General features: G+C 35.6%; 1 protein-coding gene across 1 annotated transcript in view; it reads left to right on the top strand.

The window, feature by feature from the left end:
• The window catches only part of NUP205 (nucleoporin 205), a 45235-nt gene that overhangs the window by 8960 nt on the left and 16485 nt on the right, over positions 1 to 19790 (top strand). Inside the window, exons 8-25 of the mRNA XM_085223957.1 lie at positions 355 to 530; positions 3411 to 3527; positions 5065 to 5202; positions 5731 to 5881; positions 6613 to 6818; positions 8100 to 8282; positions 9700 to 9750; positions 10251 to 10460; positions 11459 to 11558; positions 12555 to 12692; positions 12949 to 13138; positions 13927 to 14047; positions 15009 to 15090; positions 15493 to 15657; positions 16717 to 16841; positions 17700 to 17814; positions 18161 to 18310; positions 19119 to 19193. Coding sequence (XP_085080083.1) covers positions 355 to 530; positions 3411 to 3527; positions 5065 to 5202; positions 5731 to 5881; positions 6613 to 6818; positions 8100 to 8282; positions 9700 to 9750; positions 10251 to 10460; positions 11459 to 11558; positions 12555 to 12692; positions 12949 to 13138; positions 13927 to 14047; positions 15009 to 15090; positions 15493 to 15657; positions 16717 to 16841; positions 17700 to 17814; positions 18161 to 18310; positions 19119 to 19193 — 2493 coding nt within the window. The remainder of the gene's footprint in view (positions 1 to 354; positions 531 to 3410; positions 3528 to 5064; positions 5203 to 5730; positions 5882 to 6612; positions 6819 to 8099; positions 8283 to 9699; positions 9751 to 10250; positions 10461 to 11458; positions 11559 to 12554; positions 12693 to 12948; positions 13139 to 13926; positions 14048 to 15008; positions 15091 to 15492; positions 15658 to 16716; positions 16842 to 17699; positions 17815 to 18160; positions 18311 to 19118; positions 19194 to 19790) is intronic.

The following is a 19790-nucleotide window of genomic DNA, read 5'->3' as shown; positions in this document are numbered from 1 at the left end:
CCTACTAAGTCAGAATCCAGTCTTCTACAGAATATTTGTTAAAGAAATTGTAAACATTATAATTTATGTTGAATTAAGGTTGGTTTGTGCTTCTTAGTTCACAGCCTTAGATTTGGTCAGGTAAATGCATTATGCTCTTTATCTTACTTGCAGAAGAAAATTGAAACTACTATCCTACATTAAATTGTCTTTTCTAGTCTGGAGTTTTCCTGTACAGTGGAAAAAAGACTTAGTGGATAGAAGCATGTTGATTTGTTTTTCAAAGAGATATTCTGAAATATGTTAGTTTGTTAACAGATAGTTGTGATTTATTTTTTCTGGATATGGTAATTTATTTTTTTTTCAATCGCTCAGCTCTTGCAGAATTCACTGAGGCAGACGAAGCCATGGCAGAGCTAGCGGTTGCTGATAATGTCTTTCTGTTCCTGACCGAATCTGTTGTGGGATCTGAAAATTTCTACCAGGAGGAGTTTTACATTCGCAAGATTCATAACCTTGTCACGGACTTCCTTGCGCTCATGCCAATGAAAGTAAGCTTTTTTCTGCAAATAGCAGCTCTTGAGGAATGTGGCCATGTCTTCTACAGTTCAATACTTAGGGCAGATAATGTAGAGAATCTGATATCAGCCTTCGAGTGCTGCAGTTCAAAAGTCTTTTGTGGAATCCATGACATTTGGGATTTGTTTTCCACGGTGAAGCATTTTAAAAACCATGTTTTATTTCAATGTGGTGAGGTTTGCAAAGCAAGCTATTGTGGTGGTTGTGGTTTGGTTTTGTTTTAAATGCTCAGAATCTAAATGAATTCTGAGGTTGTTGGCAATATGTGTACTTTTTATCTTTTTTTTTCTCTTCCGATACAGGCAGTAGTATAACCTAAAGGAACAGACTGTTTTTGTCCTTCATTATTTGTTTCAATCTTTTACTGACAAACTTTTGCATGCTTAAAGGGAAGGATTCTGCTATTTCTTTCAGTACCATCAGTTGTTGGTAGAAGAGCTAGGACAGAAATGCTGCAAAAGGGGTTTTAAAAAGTTTGAAGCAATTACAACAGTTTTATTTGTGTAAGAGCTCATATCTGAGCATGGAAAATTAAAATTCTATGAAAATAATTTTATTTAATTGATAGAAGCTTTATTTCGTCACCTTCATTGTGTTGAGCTGTAACTGGAGTTGCAAATAATTACTTCTTTCAATGAGGGAAAAGAAGGAGGATTTTAAAATACATTTTGTTCTCGTTCTGCCAGTTTACAATGAACAATATTGGCAGGAAAACATTATTTGAGCCTTAAGAATCTCTGAGTGCACATATAATCATGCTGGAGATAGCTTTTATCTTTAATTCTAATTTATAATCTTGGTTGGTTTTAAGTGTTGTTTTCTGAAGCTGTCTGTTTAACTCACAGAATATCCATAGAACAAATACAGTGTCATTTCAAGCAAACTTTTGTAGATAACTTTAGTAGTATACTTCTGCTGCAGTGGTTGCCTGCGTACAAAACTTACTGCATTGTAACAGACTTTGGACTTTGTTTGAAGGCTGCCTACAGTGGTGTCTTCTGTAATACAGAAGCAGTAGCCCTTAGGAATATTTTGAGTAGATGAGCAGTATGTGAGGTGTATTTTATAAAAGTTCCTTGAACAATCAGGTGCTAACATGTTTGAATCTGGGAACTTTTTTATGATGGCTTTTCTTTTTTATGAGGTAGTTCTGAGGATAGTGTTGCTTCACCAGAGATGAAATATGTTCCTGTATTTGTATTTCGTGAAAGAGGTACAGGCAGATTATTTGAACGAAGGTGGAAGAGCTGGAGACTGACTCAGGCTCAAGTTGCTGACTTCATAGATGTGCATCTGACCGTGTTTCCTGTATCCCAAAGAGCTGCATAAAAACCCAAGGCTGTTTGTTGGTTTGTTGTTACGTCTCTCTTTGTTGCACAATGGAATGGCTGGCTCTAGGGAGAGTATTTCAGTTTTTTTGCTTTGGTTCCGACCTGTGGTTTGTTGCACTTAATGCCTAATTGTGAAGAGAGATTCTTCACTAGAAATAGGATTTGTAAGTAGTCCATGGACAGAAGTCTGAACACTGGCTCATATTCCTGCTTGACAGAGGCCAGTGCCAGTTGTTTTAGAGAAAAGAATCATTGGCAGGCAATTAGAATGTAGCTGTAGGAAGGATTCTTTTGTTCAGCTACAGTTATTCAGTACTTAGCTTATGAGTTATTTCTACTGAGTCTCAATTTTTAGGGAAATAGAAATGTTTGCTTTGCAGGGTCCCTTTTCTATTAAGGTATTTATAATCTTCGTTTAGTTTTATTTAAATCTGTAACTTGGCATTTTATTAAATCTTCTGTATAGTTTTAGTGCATTTGCTGCTTGTCAGTGATGGTTTGGATAAATCTTTTGGTTGACTGCCTTACATTTATAATTTTATAGTTAGCTTTAGTAATTTAGATAATTCACTATTTCACTTACCAATACTGTTTTGTCCACGTATTGGTTTTGTTAGTGTTTTGATTTAGGTACTTTGCTCTTACCCTTTTCATAGTAACCCCTAATTTTAACTGACTTCCTGAGATAACTCAGTTCTTTAGCTGATAATCCAGTTCTGCAATTCAAGTTATATTATAGAACTGTGAACTTATCTATATTGGGCATCAGTGCATTTTAACTTGTGGTGTGTGGAATTGGCTGCTTCTCAATCTTGTTTAACAGAACTGAGCTTTTTATCCCATGGCTGCTTTTTCTTTGCACCTCCAGTGGCATGGTTTGTGAAAGGCTTTCTGACAACAAAATTAAATCAGGTTGTTTTTTGTTTTGTTTTGTTTTGTTTTGTTTTGTTTTGTTTTGTTTTAAGTAACTGGTATTTTTGGCACCCAGAATTTTGCAGGTTTGACTAAAAGACTTTTTTCCCTCATTGCTTCGGTTTTTTTAATAGTGATGCTGTTAGTTGTTATAGACAATATTCCTAGATCCAAAGCAATTGCATCAAACCAGAACTTTTCATAAGATAAACTAGCTGTATTTAGAAGTAGCCTTAAGCTGCTAAGAAAGGTGCAGTCCAGACATCTTTCTATAGAATACAGTATTTCCTGGTATTTTCCAATACTCTTCACTCCTTTTGGATCACAGCCAAACATTCTTTGAAGTCTAGCTAACTTTTTTAGCTTTCTCTCAAAATAAAAAAAAAGGATTTGTGATTCTGTGATTCTGTGATTTACCTTTTACAGCCAAACCGGGGGATCTGGTGAAGACAGGGCCTTGGCAGTAAAGAAGTGATGGAACAAATCTTTGAATGTAGTCTGTGTTATAAATAAATAAATGAAATTTTAAAATTTGCTTATTTCTGCAGCTGTATCTCATTCTTAGCCAAATATAGAATGGTATTTTTCTCCAATTCTTAAATTGCATAGGTGAAGCAGCTGAGAAACCGTGCTGATGAAGATGCTCGCATGATCCACATGAGTATTCAGATGGGAAATGATCCACCTATTTCTCTTCGGAGAGATCTGGAGCATTTAATGCTTTTAGTAAGCCCTATTTTCTTTTAAATTATCATAGAAAAAAAGTGTTACTTTCCTTATTCATCAGAAAACCTGTATTTGAATGATAAACTTCAGTGCTGGGTCTTGCCCTCTTTGGATTGAATTTTTTTGCTTACGTAAGCATTGACACTTGCTGTAAGTCTTTGTGAAAAGAGTGTACTGCCCTGCCTTCTGATGTTGAAGCATCAGTTCTTTCCTGTTTAGTGAGTAAATACTGCATTGTTTCTCCTGGTGGAAAAATTGTTAAGCTATTGTTACTGTAGAAAATGTTACATATCTATAATTTAAATTATAGCAAGATTTCCTTAAAATAACTGTTTTCTTAAACATAATATGTCATAATATATGTTACAGATTATTATAATGTGATGTATTATAAAAACATTATTTAAATGTAACTTGGAAACAACCTTTATTCTTAAAATTCTTATTGTATAAGTTAAGATCTGACAAAAAGATCTGAAAGTTCTAAACACCTGTGTATATAGATGCATTACTGTTCACCCAATGTTTGATCTTTCTGTAATTCTTCAAAATTTTCTGTAGTAAATAGGGAGAAAACTGGTTCTTTTTCCCCATTATTGCCAATTGATCTGATAATGATTTAAATAATTCTTTCTTATGTGTGATGTATTTGTAATAGACTTTTGAAAGACTATTTTATATTTGCTATAGAGTAGGCTAGGCAAGGTGACCCCAGTAACTCCGATGCAGGAATTGCAAATACCATCATTTCCCTTGTTATGACCTACTTTGGAAAAAAGGTCTTTTTGTTTCTGTCCTAATTTTTTAATAAAAGGAAGAAAACAGTCTGTATGTTTAGTTAAACATTAGTTACTAAAGTTGCCTCATGACGCTTAAAAAAAGATCAGAAAGAAATTTTAAATTTAGTGACTGTGTTTTATATTTTCTGTTCATTTATGATTTAAAAACATGTATGTATTTCCCACTAACTAGCATGCAGATGTACAAGTGTGCAGTTTTAAATATAGCAGTCTTTAACAGAGGGACTGCTTGTCTTTTGTAAAGGAGCCCTTTAGGCTGTTGGGCATTGAAAGAAATGGTTTTAGTGAAATATTTTCTTGAGTAGCTCTGAGGTATGTAGTAAAGTTATATGAAGAGCTAGAAGTGAAAATTATCTGAGAAATTGTATATTCCTTTAATAGGTAAAATTTGTGATCCTGATACCAACCAGTGTGTTAATAAATCAATACAGCAAATGGTTGCTTCAGGTGAAATGCCACTCTTTTGTTAGCAATACTTTCATCTGCAGGAATTAGATAGAAAGTATCAAAGCTGTGAAAGTTTAACATGTATGCTTTTTAATTTCTCTGGCCGTCATTTGTTCTGATACTATTGTTTAGCAGCTGTCATTTCTCAGAGATTTTTAAGAAGTGAAACATCGGGTGTGGAATGCTTTGTGTTTCACATGTGTTTAGCTTACCTAGAAGCAGTACTCATAGAAATGATCTTCTCATCTTTATACAGTTAATACTTTTTGTCATCCTCCTTTCTCTGACAGATTGCTGAATTGTATAGGAAAGACCCCTTTAATTTGGAACTTGCCCTTGAATACTGGTGTCCATCAGAGCCTTTGCAGACATCTACCATCATGGGCTCATATCTTGGAGTAGCTCATCAGCGACCTCCTCAGCGCCAGGTTATCTGCATTTATCACTTTTACATTTTTTAAATAGAAAAACATTATTTTCTTTAGTATTTAAAGTTAACTTTAAATTAAAGTAATAATAGTTGCAAGCTGAAGCAACATAATAGTGTGAGTTAAAAAAAAAAAAGAAGTTTGGTGTCCTTATTACACAATTACAGCTAGCCACTAAGAAGACTTTATCATCTCTTATCATCTTCCTGGCTTATCTGCATATGTCCTGTTCTGCAGGATATGGTTATTGTTGCTTACTCTAAAATGAGCTACTGCAAGTCACTCATGATTGTCAATACATTTAGTAGGAGGATGTCTAATTAACCTCTTTAAAACTTTAATTTTATTGCAGTTTTCTGTCTTGTGTTTTCTGTCTGATGTCCTCTGCATACATTTTGGTGTAATCCCCCATCCCCTATGATAACTTTAGAATCTTTTTTCTCACTCTGCCTACCAACTGTTTTCCTAAAATACTCAGGTTTTTTTTTTCTTTTTTTTTTTCTCCACACTGATATTTGTTTGTTCTAGGTTGTCTTGTCAAAGTTTGTTAGGCAAATGGGAGATCTTCTTCCATCCACAATTTACATCCCATACTTGAAAATGCTACGGGGACTGGCCAGTGGGCCTCAGTGTGCTCATTACTGCTTTAGTTTGCTGAAAGTCAATGGCAGTAGTCATGGTAAGAAAAATGACACTTCAGCTCCTTGTCTCTTTTTCCTTCTAATGTAATAAAATAAAAAATGAAGACTCATGTGAAATGAACTGTGGCTTTATGCTTTGCATTATTAGTACACAGATGAAACTGAAATGTTTTGCTTGAAAATGTAATTCAGGGGAAAAAAAAAGGCTGATTAAGTAATTAAGTGTCTGAGTACCTTCGCAACTAAATTGCTTAACCAAGTAGTGCATTTTAAAAAGGCATGTCTTAGAACAAGATGCAGAATGTTAGTGTAGCTCAAGGTGAAATATAAAATAGGTAATCTTCAACATTAGTTAGATATATTTTAAATGTAACTGTTTTTCCCAAGGGTTTGTTTTGTTTTGTTTTCCAGAAGCATTTTGAGAAATATTACGTGTATAAGAAATTGTAACAGAACAGATTTTTTTGTATTTCGCATTGGTCAAATTGGAAAAATACTTCCAAGAGGTATTACAGACATTCTGATTAATAAAATAGAAAACTTGCTTTCAAACTGGCTTTTTGGTATTAGCACTTTCATGTCTTTCTTGTCAAAGAAGCAAAGCGACTTCCAGCAAAAGAACAGAAACATTCCAGAAACAATAGTTTTCCTTTGAACTTTATTGTTGGGTCAGGATAAGAAAGTTTTCTTGTAAATTTAACTGCCTTCCTGGCTGGCCTGTGAATGAGTAAAAAAAAATCATCTTGACACCTTTTTGTCATTTTTCTAGCGGAAAACATCCAAGGAGCAGGTGGCAGCCCTGTCTCCTGGGAGCATTTTTTCCACTCTTTGATGCTTTATCATGAACACTTAAGGAAAGACTTGCCAAGTGCAGACAGCGTTCAGTATCGGCACCTGCCTCTCCGAGGAATCACACAGAAAGAACAGGATGGGTTAATTGCCTTTTTACAGCTGACCACTGTTATAGTAAATTGGGTAAGTGACATTTTATTTGTTATTCTTTAATGTATTGTTTTTTCATGAAGGTCGTAATTCAGCTGTGATGTTCACTTGACCAAAAAGATATTCAGAGCAAATTTACCTAGCAGCTCTTTTCATTTGATTAGGGAACTTCAAAAGTATGACAAATATGAAACATAACTTCTATGACCAAACACATTGCCAGTGTTACCAATTTTCTCGCTTCCCTGACATTTTCCTGTCGTGAAGATGTCATTCAGAAGTGAGATATATTCAGAAGAAATGCTTGGAGAGTAGGAAAGTTCTTTGATAAGGATTTTAAAAAAGCAAAAATAATAGAAGACTTTACATAGAGATGGTAGAAACTTGGCAAGGAAACCAATCTGCTCTGAAACTTGCCTCCACAGTTCAATTTCAAATATCCCCAAACCAATAATGCAAAATGTGCTATGGATTGGCCAGAAGTGGAAATCTGCAAAACACCCTTTATATTGTGAATTACCTGTGTAACTAAGGATACTGTGGAATTCAGTTCTTTAATACCCACCAGGGTCTGCAGTTTAGAAGTCTGAAGAATATCAGCTTAAAAATTCTCTGATTTAGCAGGATGCCCACGATTTTACTGGCACAAACACAGGACAGATCAGTGAAACTAATTGGGCTTTTAAAAAATTATCTGCTGATATTGAGATGTTTCTCCTGAAAGCCAAATTTGTTCAGTGAAACCTACATTAACTGTCATGTCAGCATTGAATGAATGAAGAAAAAAGTATTATCCTAGCACTAACAAACCATAACCTAGGAAGAAGTAAACATCTAAGAATGTGAGTAATTATTATTTAATGAGACTAGAGGCTTGATCTTGCCCAGTGCTTCAGAGTGGATCAGAGTGTCTCAAATGAGCTTACAATGGTGATGATCCTGCTCTTAGACTTAAACTATTTCATGTAAGATCCTAACCGATGTCCAGATAGAATTTAGGTACTTGCTTAGGATTAATTGCATGAATGTGCATCCACTTAGAAAAAGAAAGGCAATTATAACAAACTTATAATGCACATAAGTTTTCTTTATGGATAGCAACAATTTCAGTACAATTTTAGGAAAAAATTGAATCATTACAATGGACTTTTGTTGAATGAAAGTTGTTTGCATTGGAACAATCTGCCATTCTCTTGATAATTTGTGCACCTGTGCAATTATCATTGCTGTTACTGAAATGTGAGTTAGAGATTATAAATTATGAATAATCTTCAAAATTAGAGCATGCAATTTTTTTTTTATATTGAACTCTAGAGTGAGAATGCTCGCTTGGCTCTTTGTGAACACCCTCAGTGGACACCAGTGGTGGTCATTCTGGGACTTCTGCAGTGCAGCATTCCTCCTGTTTTGAAAGCTGAATTGTTAGAAACTCTTACTGCTTTTGGGAAATCTCCCGAAATAGCTGCTTCACTTTGGCAATCTCTGGAATACACCCAGGTAATTTAGGATTTTCAGTGCTTACAGCTCTAGCATCCCAGTCTGATCAAATTGTCATTGTGTTTAAATGATGCATTTGTACCAATGATACTACATTTTCTACTAATTTCTCTTTTCCATTATTGATTATCAAGTTTTTCACTTAGTTAATGCAGTTCATATTTTGAAACAAATTTGAAAATGATGGTGTGGTTTTATGTCTCAGATCTCATTGGCTCTGTACACTTTGTAATAGATAGTCCAGTATATTCAATATATTCTTTCCCTCCATGTTTTTCATTAATAATTAATGTTTTACAGGTTACATATTTTTCCATTGTGGGTTTTTTTTTTTTTTTAAGAATATGTGTAATATTCTTCTGCTGTGAGTGGTGCTCACAGAAAGTAGGAAAATTCCACTTCCAGGATTTTCAGAGGAAAATTTGATTGAAATTTATAGTGTGTGGTTGCTAACTTCCACAATTAGATGGCAATCATCAGATGGATATTTAAAAAAAATAATTTTTCCTTTTTCTCTTGATTTCAGAGAAAAAATATAAATGTGAATCCTAAAAAAAATTGATCTCCAATGAAAATACTTTCAGTCTTGTTAACTCAAAGAATCATAAGGAATGGAATTACATTATAGTGTGCATTCTAGATCAGATTCGTTTCTGTTTTGTTTGAAAGAACTTGAGGCATTTAATGACTGTTTACGAGAGTGGATAGTGATAGGACAAGGGGGAATGGTTTTAAACTGAGACAGGAGAGGTTTGGGTTAGATATTAAGAGGAAGTTTTTCACACACAGGGTGGAACAGGTTGTCCAAGGGGATTGTAGATGCCCCATCCCTTGAGGCATTCAAGGCCAGGCTGGATGTGGCTCTGGGCAGCCTGGTCTGCTGGTTGGTGACCCTGCACATAGCAAGGGGTTGAAACTAGATGATCATTGTGGTCCTTTTCAACCCAGGCCATTCTATGATTCGAGCTGTGACTGCTGGCTTATTGTTAATTGCTAATTGACAGGCACTGACAGTGACATCTCATTGTAGTAGTATTTTAAATGCTCACCACCTCTGCTTCCTAATTTATTACATTCCCTAAAATACACTAGTGAAAGAGATAATAAGGAAAATGTCTTTTCCGTGACTACTATCAGAAGAAAATTAATAAATTAGTGAAAGAACTTTTTTTTTTTTTTTAATAAGCATGATGCAGATCTATGGGGATGCAGAACTGGAAGTGTGTAAGTATGTAATACCTAATTCAGCCTTTCAGACAGACAAATCTTAGCTTTTCAGTTTGTAAGAGGATATAGAAAACTGCTTACAGCTACGAGGCAATGAGTACCTTTTACTACTGTTAAGAATGATGGAGAACTGCTTTGATGATGTGAAGCGTATTGTTTATCTGTTTTCTTTCCTCTCTCTGTTTTGAAGATATTACAGACAGTGAGAACTCCAGGCCAGAGACAAGCAATTGGTATTGAGGTAAGAGTTTCTCTGTCCCTAGGCAGACCGTCTCATCTTCCGCATATGAGTACAGGGTAAATTTGGAGGCTTGTTACAATTTCTGGAAATTTTATACATTTATGAATCTAGTGCAGCATTGTACTAGCAATAGAACAGTGTCTGAACCTTCAAGTTCCTTATTGGCACTCATCATTTTTCCTATATTTGAGTCATTTTTACTATATCTTAATACAGTTCAGTTCCATTTTAATCAAATGGTAATTAAAAACTAAGTGCAATTCTGAAGTGTATCTCCAAATAACTCAGAAATGAATGAAGAGTGTATTGCTAAACTTAGACAACAGTATTGTTGCTTCACTGCTTTTGCTTTGTTTGTGATGTTCTCTGGACAATAGTGCAGTGAACTCAATTCACTGAAAATAGTTTGATAGTTGATGTCTTAAGATCTTATTTGTTTCTGTGTTTTTCTTTCTCACTCAAAATCTTTGCTTTTCTGTTTTTGCTGTCCTCTTGGGAAGGTTGAACTGAATGAGATTGAATCCAGATGTGAGGAGTATCCTTTAACCCGTGCCTTCTGCCGACTCATCAGCACACTTGTAGAGAGTTCATTCCCCTCAAACTTGGGGGCAGGTCTCCGCCCACCAGGCTTTGATCCCTATCTCCAGTTCTTGAGGGACTCTGTGTTTCTTCGATTCCGCACCAGAGCTTACCGAAGAGCTGCTGAAAAAGTAATGTTTGCTTGAAATTCTTTTTTTTTTTTTTATCTTTCTTTCTTTTTTTTTTTTTTTAGAACATACTGGTATATATGTAATTTGAAATGATTTGGAATTGATTATGAAGCTTAAGTCTGTTTGAAAAGCTGTGTTATATGCAAGTTTGACCCAGCACAGATAACTTGGGGCAGTTAATTCTGTAATCAGATGATTTTTCAACTCACATGTTATTAGAACTACTTCTAAGGAGCCTGTACAAACTACAAAAGTGCTGAAGACCTAGAAAAAGAAGAGTAAAAAAATAATTGCCTTGTGAAAAAAGCTAAATGTTTCTGACAGTGATTGTTTCTAAAAAGCTGAGAAGGGAAGTGGTAAGAACGATACTGAACCTTGCACCGTGAGTAATCCATTGCTGAAGATGGACCATCAGCTACTTAAAAGAGCAGGCTGCTCATAAAGGAATAATTTTTATTTCTAGATACAGTTAGGTTATGCATTCTGTGATAAAAATTATTTGAATCAATTGGCTAATGACTTCTGAGCCTCACATTCTGAAATCTAAAAGTCACTTTTGTCCTTTCCTCTTCATTAATTCAGTGAATGTTTCTTTCTCCATGAAGCAAGGAGTTTGAATTTCCTTTTGAATGAGCGTACATGCTGCACTGTATTCTGAAAGCTACTAAGGAACTGTTACTAGCTGTATACCTGCAGTCTGTTTATTACTTGTTGTTTTTAATGCTTTAATACATGTAATATAGGAGAGAGGACAAAATAGACAATAAATCTGTTTTAGTATTCCATTTTACTTCAAAAAAGGAAGCTTGGCAGTTTAAATTATTTGTTGTGATGGATTAAAAGTGTTGTGGGATAGTACTTTACAATGAGACAGTCATGCTGTGTATCTGATCAACTATGTCACTGCATTCTGTTGTATTATTTGCATTCTGGTCTTGTTGCTGCAGCATTAGTCATATTCTGTGTGTGATTTTTCTTTATTTTGTGATTATCTACAGTGGGAAGTGGCTGAGGTGGTACTAGAGGTATTTTACAAATTGCTGCGGGACTACGAACCTCAACTTGAAGACTTCGTGGACCAATATGTGGAGTTACAAGGTTAATTTGTTCATTCTCTTATATTTGTTCACTGACAAACAGAACTGTAACTTGGTTTGCTCTCTTGCCTCTACCTTGTGATCTTGTTAATACAGCAAGTAAGCAGGCAAAAAGATGAGTCATGGCAATAAGATATTAATTAGATTATTAATGGAAGACATTAAAAAATGTCCACATACTATGGAGAATTATATTCCTGATTCAGTAGAGCTTTGTGTAAATTATTTCCAGCATCTCTAGCTCTGCCAGGAGGGTGACTTACATTTCTCTTGCATTGCTGATTTGGTTAAAACTCACATTTGACACTTGTGAAAAATAAAATCCAAAATTTTGGGGGGGGCTTGTTCTGGATTTGTTTCTTTTGGTCTTTATTTAAATCACAACAATACTTAGGGTTAATTTAAAAGTTTATTTTTAACCTAAAGGATAATTTCAATTTTGCTTTTATTTTATTGAGGAACTTGGTGCTTCAGGCCAGTTGTTTTCTTATTTTTACATATGTTGTTGCAGCAGATAAGCAAGGATCTTAGACTGTAAGAAACAGTGGTTCAGTGGACCTTCTCAACATTGGTTTCTGGAAATGTTTTTTTCCTCATGTTGGATCTTTATGCAGATTTTGGGATCTGTAAAGTTTTTTCTCAGTTACTTTTCAGTCTCGCAAAACCATTTAACATAGCTCCAATGTACTATAAAGTCTGGTCATTTATCTGAATTCAAGGAAGATCAACTCAGAGTCTAACCAGTTAGAGTTGAAATCAAGCCATTAGATACTGAAGAGTAATGGTAATTGGCATTACTGCTCTTTCCAAACTTTCTAAGCTACCTAAATGGCTTGTCTGTAAAGAAAAGCTCTGAAGTCTTTGGATGCAGTAAGTTTCATTAATTTAGATGTTACTTCTGCTGCTTGCAACAAACTGTTTTCTAGCTCAGGCTTGCTTGAGTAATAGATTTTTTTCTATTTTGTGCTTTTTGTTGGTTTTTTTCATCTGCCTTTAGGAGATGAAATAATAGCATACAAACCACCTGGATTCAATTTGATGTATCATCTATTGAATGAGTCCCCAATGCTGGAACTGTCTCTGAGTTTGCTGGAGGAAGGGGTTAAGCAACTGGATACTTATGCCCCATTTCCTGGTACGTGCCTAGAATTTATTTTCCATATAAAACTGAAGTGCATAGTATATAGGATCTAAAGCTGATGTTGTATAACTTCAACTTGATTTTGTTTCTCTTCCATATAGAAATTGTGTTTTGTGGGGAATTTTCCTAGTAGTAAATAACTGATGGAATTCTTTCTTGGTACAACACTTGGTGAATTACGATTATGAATGTGGCCTATATAACTGCTCCTTTGTTTTTCTTATTGTTCTTGTTTGTTTGTGCACTGCAGGGAAGAAGCATTTAGAGAAAGCAGTAGAGTATTGCCTTGCACTTCTAAACTTAACCCTACAGAAAGAGAATCTTTTTATGGATCTGTTACGGGAAAGCCATCTTTCTTTAATTGTCACACCACTGGAGCAGCTGCTTCAGGGAATCAATCCCCGCACCAAAAAGGCCGATCATGTGGTGAATATTGCTAGGTACGTTCAAAGTACTGAGAAGGGAGGAGTTTTGTAGGCATGGAAGTCATTGGATCCCTATCCTTTCATTTTACCAGCTAGCGGTGCTTCTCAACATTGGAATCTGCCTTTGTATTTTTTCTTTTTATTCTTTTTCCTCATAATTTCCTTCAGTTTGCCTTATATGCAGTGGTTCCCTGGCATATAATTTTCAATTTGACACATACTTTGTGTGGATAGAGTCCATACAATAAAACTCTAAAACACTCTATTGTATGGTCATAGAGCAGAAGACAACCAAAAGCTTCTTTTTGTTGCTGTTGACCATTTACGTGTTTTATAGTATTGTCCATTAGTTACTGTATTTCATGTGAAACTGATTTTTGCCATGACTTTACACACAAACCAGCACTGAATAGTAGAACAGACTACATAAAAAAGCAGTGAGATTCTGAAAAATCAGATTCTTTTTTTGTCTTTCTTTTGCCTTATTACTTTTATTTTCACATAACAGTAATTGATGAGTAGCTAAAAAAAGGTGTGTCTTTAAAACTCCTTTTTTTTTTTTGCCTATTTTAGGAATAGGTAGCAGTTGAATTTAGATAGTCTTGTGTTCAGTGATGTTCATTTCTGTGTGAGCTGAGGGTACTTTCTCCACGTTTCATGTGAGTCTGTGACCAGATGCGGATATTGGATAAAAAGAATGATGAAACTTGTGGGAGTCATTATTAAATTTGCATGTCAGCATATACTTTTGATGGAGTAATGTTAAGTGCTTCAGTCATTACAGTAATCTTGTATTTTTGAAGGTATCTTTATCATGGAAACAGCAATCCTGAACTGGCTTTTGAAAGTGCCAAGATTTTGTGCTGCATTTCTTGTAATTCCAACATCCAGATAAAACTAGTTGGTGATTTCACACATGATCAAGTAAGTTGAAGTTTGGATCTGAAGTGACCGACTAGTGGAGAAATCTTAGTGCCCTATAATGTTACTTTCAGAGCTATATTTCTAGTTCAAATACATTAAAACAGTCATAGAATCATTTGAGTTGGAAGGGACCCTTAACAATCATCTAGTCAAATTCTCCTGCAATGAACAAGATCACCTGCAGCTAGATGAGGTTGCTCAGAGCCTGGTCCAGCCTGATCTTGGACATCTCCAAGGACGGGGCATCCACCACCTCTTTGGGCAACTTATGCCAGTGCCTCACCATCCTAATAGTAAAAAGCTTTTTCATTGTATCCAGTCTAAATCTCCCCATTTTTAATTTGTAACCTTTTCCTCTTGTCCTATCACAACAGAAACTGCTAAAGAGTCTTCCCTTCTTTCTTATAGCCCCCTTTAGATACTTGAAGGCTACTCTCAAGTCTCACCTGAGCCTTCTTTTGTTCAGGATGAACACCCCCAGCTTTCTGAGCCTGTTCTCACAGAGGAGCTGTTCCATCCCTTGGATCATTTCTGTGGCTCTCTTGTGGATGGGCTCTAACAGCTCCATGTTTCTCCTGTACTGTGGACTCCACTGTTTTGTCTTTCTCTGCCTACCTCCAAAAAATCTTTTACTGTGGCATTGTGACTACTTCACTAATTGAAAAAAAAGCAATAACACACGTGTTTTGCAAGAAGAAAAAAGACAGTATTCTTAGAGATACTGAGACTTTTTCTTGACTTTGTAGTCTTCAACTTCTGAGGATAATTTAGCATATGTAACAACTGTAGATTTGTTTTTCTCCTGCTCAGTGGCTACTTGCTAAGCTTAGTATATATTCTTCATGCTTAGTAACCAGGTTACTAGGTTAATTTTTGTCAACAGTTTCTGTCGAGTGAATTGTTATTGTTTTTAATACTCTTAAAAGCCCCTTCATTTCCATCCTTCCATTGCTGAATGCAGAGTACTAGTCAGAAGCTGATGGCCGGGTTTGTGGAATGTTTGGACAATGAAGATGCGGAAGAATTAATTAATCCAGATGAAGGTACGTAAAAAAGGCTTCTTAAAAATGATTTACATTTATCTTTGCACGGTATGAGAATAATGAAAGAAGAGGCTTCTAAGTCAGAAAAAAAACCTTTTCTTTACACTCTGTAGAGACAGACCCTTAACAGAATGAAAAATACCAATGTCTGGTTAAGCTGTGTCCATTGTATGCTGAACCTAATAGAAATTGAGTATATTTTCAGAAGAGGACCATTTAACATGGCTCTGGATGTATTATTTAGAGTTTTATTAATAGTAATTTGAAACCTTGGTCCTATATTTCTCTGTACTAATATAAGCTGATGTCTTAACTTTATTGCATTTAATCTGAAGGGTCTGAAAATTGTCCCACTAAATGCATTTATTTACTTCATTGCTCACTTGATCTTTTTTAATCAAGAGCTGGAGCCTGAAAAGAAGCGGGCGCGAATCCATCATGAAACAAGGATTCATATTCTGAATCTCCTCATCACGTCTCTTGAGTGTAGTCCTCCCAGCCTTGCTCTGTATCTCTTGGGATATGAACTAAAGAAACCTGTCAGCACCACAAATCTGCAAGACCCAGGTATGAGTAGAAATACCTGATGTAGCATTTTTTCAGGTTTGCTGCCACCGAGAGTATCTATTGGAAAATTCATGGGGAGAAGCAATTCCTCTAAATGTCAAGACTAAGAGAACAAGCCTTACTCTATTCCTCAAAATCTGAATTAAAAGATAAGTTGATACTCAGATGTAGTATTTAAACTTCAGAATTTGATCCTTTGTATAAATTTGCTTTGGAACAGACTCAAAATTAGAGTTTTGAGAGAAAATGGTAATTTAGAAGTGAAGCATTAATTTATTTACTGCTTCCATGCATTGTGGTTGTGTCAGCAGAAATTAAGTTTGGGACCCAGAAAGTCCCCACATAAGACAACACTTAGAATTGTTACGCAGCTTGAGTACTACCCTGCCCCTCCTCTAAGATTAATTATTGAGTAGAAGAAACAGTCTTGCTGTTTAACAATTCAGAAGAAAACTTGATAGAATATATACATTTTTCATTGTTTTGTGAACTCACTGTCAAAGCAACGGGAGGGGTATTTCAAATATTTCTTGAAGAGGTGTGAAAAATAGTGTGCCTTTATGATGCAGAGGATAGGGCAGAGCCAGGACAGTGCATGAATGAGGCACGGGGTTGTTCACACCACCTGATGCCATGCAGAAGGCTGTAAAACTGTGGGGAGTTGGCTGGGGTGGGTGGGTAGCCACTGCTTGGGGATTGCTGGGTGTTGGCTGGTGGGCAGCTTTGTTTGTCAGCAGGGCATTGGTCGGCAGGTGGCAGATAATTGGAGCTGGAGAGAAATTTCTTAAATAAGTTTTGATTGCATAATTTGTCGTCTTTCACCAGTCTCAAAAGCCTGCAGAGTAACTGTAGATGTTTTCATTTGATTTTCACTGAAAGACTTCCAGCTTTTATTTTAATTCAGAAAAAGTTTTGGATATTTCTCTGCTGCTCTTTGAAGCAGTATAGTACAGCACAAGGTATCTGAAGAATTCGGTTTCTGTAATTCTGTGTACTAATCTGTACTTGTCATGGAGGCAGGTAAGATCAAGAATGCTAGGAATTTTTTGCATTTTTAAGGTGTCTTGGGTTGTCCACGGACTTGCCTTCATGCTATTTTGAACATACTGGAAAAAGGCACTGATTCAAGAAATGGGCCTACAGCAGTTCAGGAATCTCCTCATCTTGCAGAACTCTGTTATCAGGTACTCCACGTATTTTCTTTTGACAAGTAGTGAAAGGCTCTAAATAAAATCAGCTGCTTCATGGCTGGTGAAATGGATAATTTTTTTGTTTTTAACAAGCATCTGTCAGATTTTTTTTTATGTGTTGAACTCCTCCTCTTTTATCTTTTCCTATGTGAAAATGTTTTATCTTCTAACAACATGATAAAGGGCCTATACTCATATCAGAACTTGGAATATACTTACAAACCTAATGATCTAAATATTTTGTCAAGACTGAGTCTTTTGTGACCACATACCATTTTTTTTGCTTTAATGTTTGGAACTCCAATTTGCCAACAATTAAGATGCTAGGTAATCACAAATAAGTAAATGAAATTATTTTCCTTATTCTGCAGCAGAGACATCTGTCTGTCTTTCTGTCTTGTCAGGGGGAGCAGGCAGGGAAGACAGTTGGATTTGACATGTAAGCAAGGTTAGCTGGTGTTTGGCCTTAAATAATAAAAAAACACATCTTCATAATGCAGCCAGTCTGTGAAATCTTGAAATTATTTTAAATATAAATAATTAAAGTGGAAGGGGAAAAAAAGATGACATTTCCTTGATGAACCTGGACCCTAAAAAAATAATTGACATTTAAGTGAAATGGACAAACGAGAAGGATTATTCAGTGTCATGTTGTAGGTGACTAGTTTTTGTAATTGTGCACATGCTGATAATCCTTCAACATTATAATATTTAAATACTGGCTGTACTGTTTGGGCAGTAAAACAGAGTGATGCTGCTTTTGATTTGATGATTTGTTTTGTTCTTCTGTTTTTTCTTTTTTTTTTTTTCCTTCAATAAATTCCATAAATGAATATTTGCTGTTTTTGTCAGGTGATCTATCAGTTATGTGCATGCTCTGACACATCAGGTCCAACTATGCGATACCTGAGGACCAGTCAGGATTTCTTATTCACTCAGCTGCAGTATTTGCCATTTTCTATAAGAGGTAACTTTTGTACTAGGATAAGATTGTGCCTGCTTAAAATTCAGTCTTAAAATGCATTCTTTGCATCTGTAGGAATCATAGAGGAAAGACATGTACTTTTTTGTTTGTTTGTTTGCATATACATTCTGTATTCTAAGTGCATGCATGTGTATGATTCCTTCAAAGTATCCATGTGCATGTAACAGCTTTTGTCAGGTCCCTCATTAATTTTGTCTTGTGAACAATTGGTAATTGAGCAATTACTAATAGCATCCTCTAAAAGCTTTCTCATATGAAAAATGCTTTCCTTGGAGTGAGCAGTATTATTTATATTCAGTTTTATAATTGTTTCCTTATCCCCACTCAGAACATGAGATTTCAACACTGAACCAGATGTCATGGTTAATGAAAACTGCAGCTATAGAAATGCGAGTGACATCACTTAACCGCCAGCGCTCCCACACACAGAGACTGCTGCATCTGCTGCTTGATGACATGCCTGTGAAACCATACTTGGGTAAGAAGAATTTGTTGTGAGGACAAATAAACTCAAATAAATGAAAGTATGAGAAAATGGCTTATTTTCAAGTCTTTTCTCTATAGGTTTGTGACATTCATTTCTGGCTTTTGAAAATTAATGTGTTCTTAGGTCCGGAAATGCCACTGAAGAAACGGTAAGAAAGATTATGAACCTGGTTGTAATGCTCCAAAGTGAAAGAAAAAAGGGCATCTTTTTGCTCATCGCTGCTTTGTCTTGCTTCAGATAGTAGCTACAGGTCAATTTGGCTTTTGACGGTACATCATAAAAAAGATATTTCAACCCAATATGCCTTAAAGTGTAATGTTACATAAAAAGGTAAGACTTTGTAATTTCAGAACAGATTAGTAGTGAATCAAGAGCAATATAAACAGGTGGCGGAAAAAGTCATTATGTACAGAGAATTAATGGAGTAGCAGGAAGATACCGTAAGGGGCTGCAGCAGCATGGCATTTTTCCCTCACTTTTCTTGATCCTTGTGGACATATGGCTGCTGGTTCAGATACCCTACTCGTTCGTTTTACAGTATTCATCTGACTGCATTATATGTACTGGGGGATGGGGTGTGCTTTCAGGCGTTTCCAGCAATGTCAAATCTGTATTTGATAATTGGTAACTTCTGTGAGATGTATTGTTTTCATTTTTATTAACAGTCAGGGCTATTTTATCTGTATTAATAACTTCAACATGAAAAGTTTGTGTGGTCTCTCTATCTTCCCTTTTAGTATTGATAAAATAGGTGGCATTTTTCTCCTAATTTTTTAATTTATTGTTTCATTACCTTCAGCTGATGGTGAAGGAGGAATGGAAGATGAAAGTCGATCAGTCAGTGGTTTTCTCCATTTTGACACTGCCTCCAAAGGTAACCATTCTGGCTGTTAGTTATTTCTCAGGGAAGCATTCTGATTCTGAACTGGGGCTGCCTCTTGAGGAGGACACTGCAAAAAAGAAAATAATAAACTTTTAAAACAGCAGCAGCACACAGAATGCTTTTATTTAGTGTGGAATAAACAAATTTTAGAACTTTGACCTAGGTGGTTGGAGAGTAGAAAATAGCAGACTGGAAAGGAAGGAAGACCAGTGTGTTTTAGTATCTATGAAAGGGAGAATTGGGACATGGCAATCAGTAAATTTACTGGTAACAACTGTGAGACTATTGCTAAGATTTAACATGCTTGTATATTCATGACAGAAATATAAACACCAGATAATTAACGATTCCTTATCGTTTTTTTTTAAGTCTCAGAAAGACTACAGAAGAAACAGACAGTTTTTAAGGGACAAAATTTAGAGTCATGTAGTTGCAAGTGTATTCGTAATATACGTAACAGAGAACAATAGAAAGCAGCATGTTAACAATTTAAGGCTCTAGAAAATGTTCTTAACCCCCTTATGCAGATTGATAGCACTTTCAGAAGATTTAGTTTTCTTTTGAAATGACATTAAAACATTAAGATTT

The sequence above is a fragment of the Meleagris gallopavo genome, chromosome 1, assembly GCF_905368555.1.
Source record: "Meleagris gallopavo chromosome 1, MGAL_WU_HG_1.1, whole genome shotgun sequence".
NCBI lineage: Eukaryota > Metazoa > Chordata > Aves > Galliformes > Phasianidae > Meleagris > Meleagris gallopavo.
The sequence above is the reverse complement of the archived record's forward strand: the minus strand, read 5'-3'. Positions and strand labels throughout refer to the sequence as shown.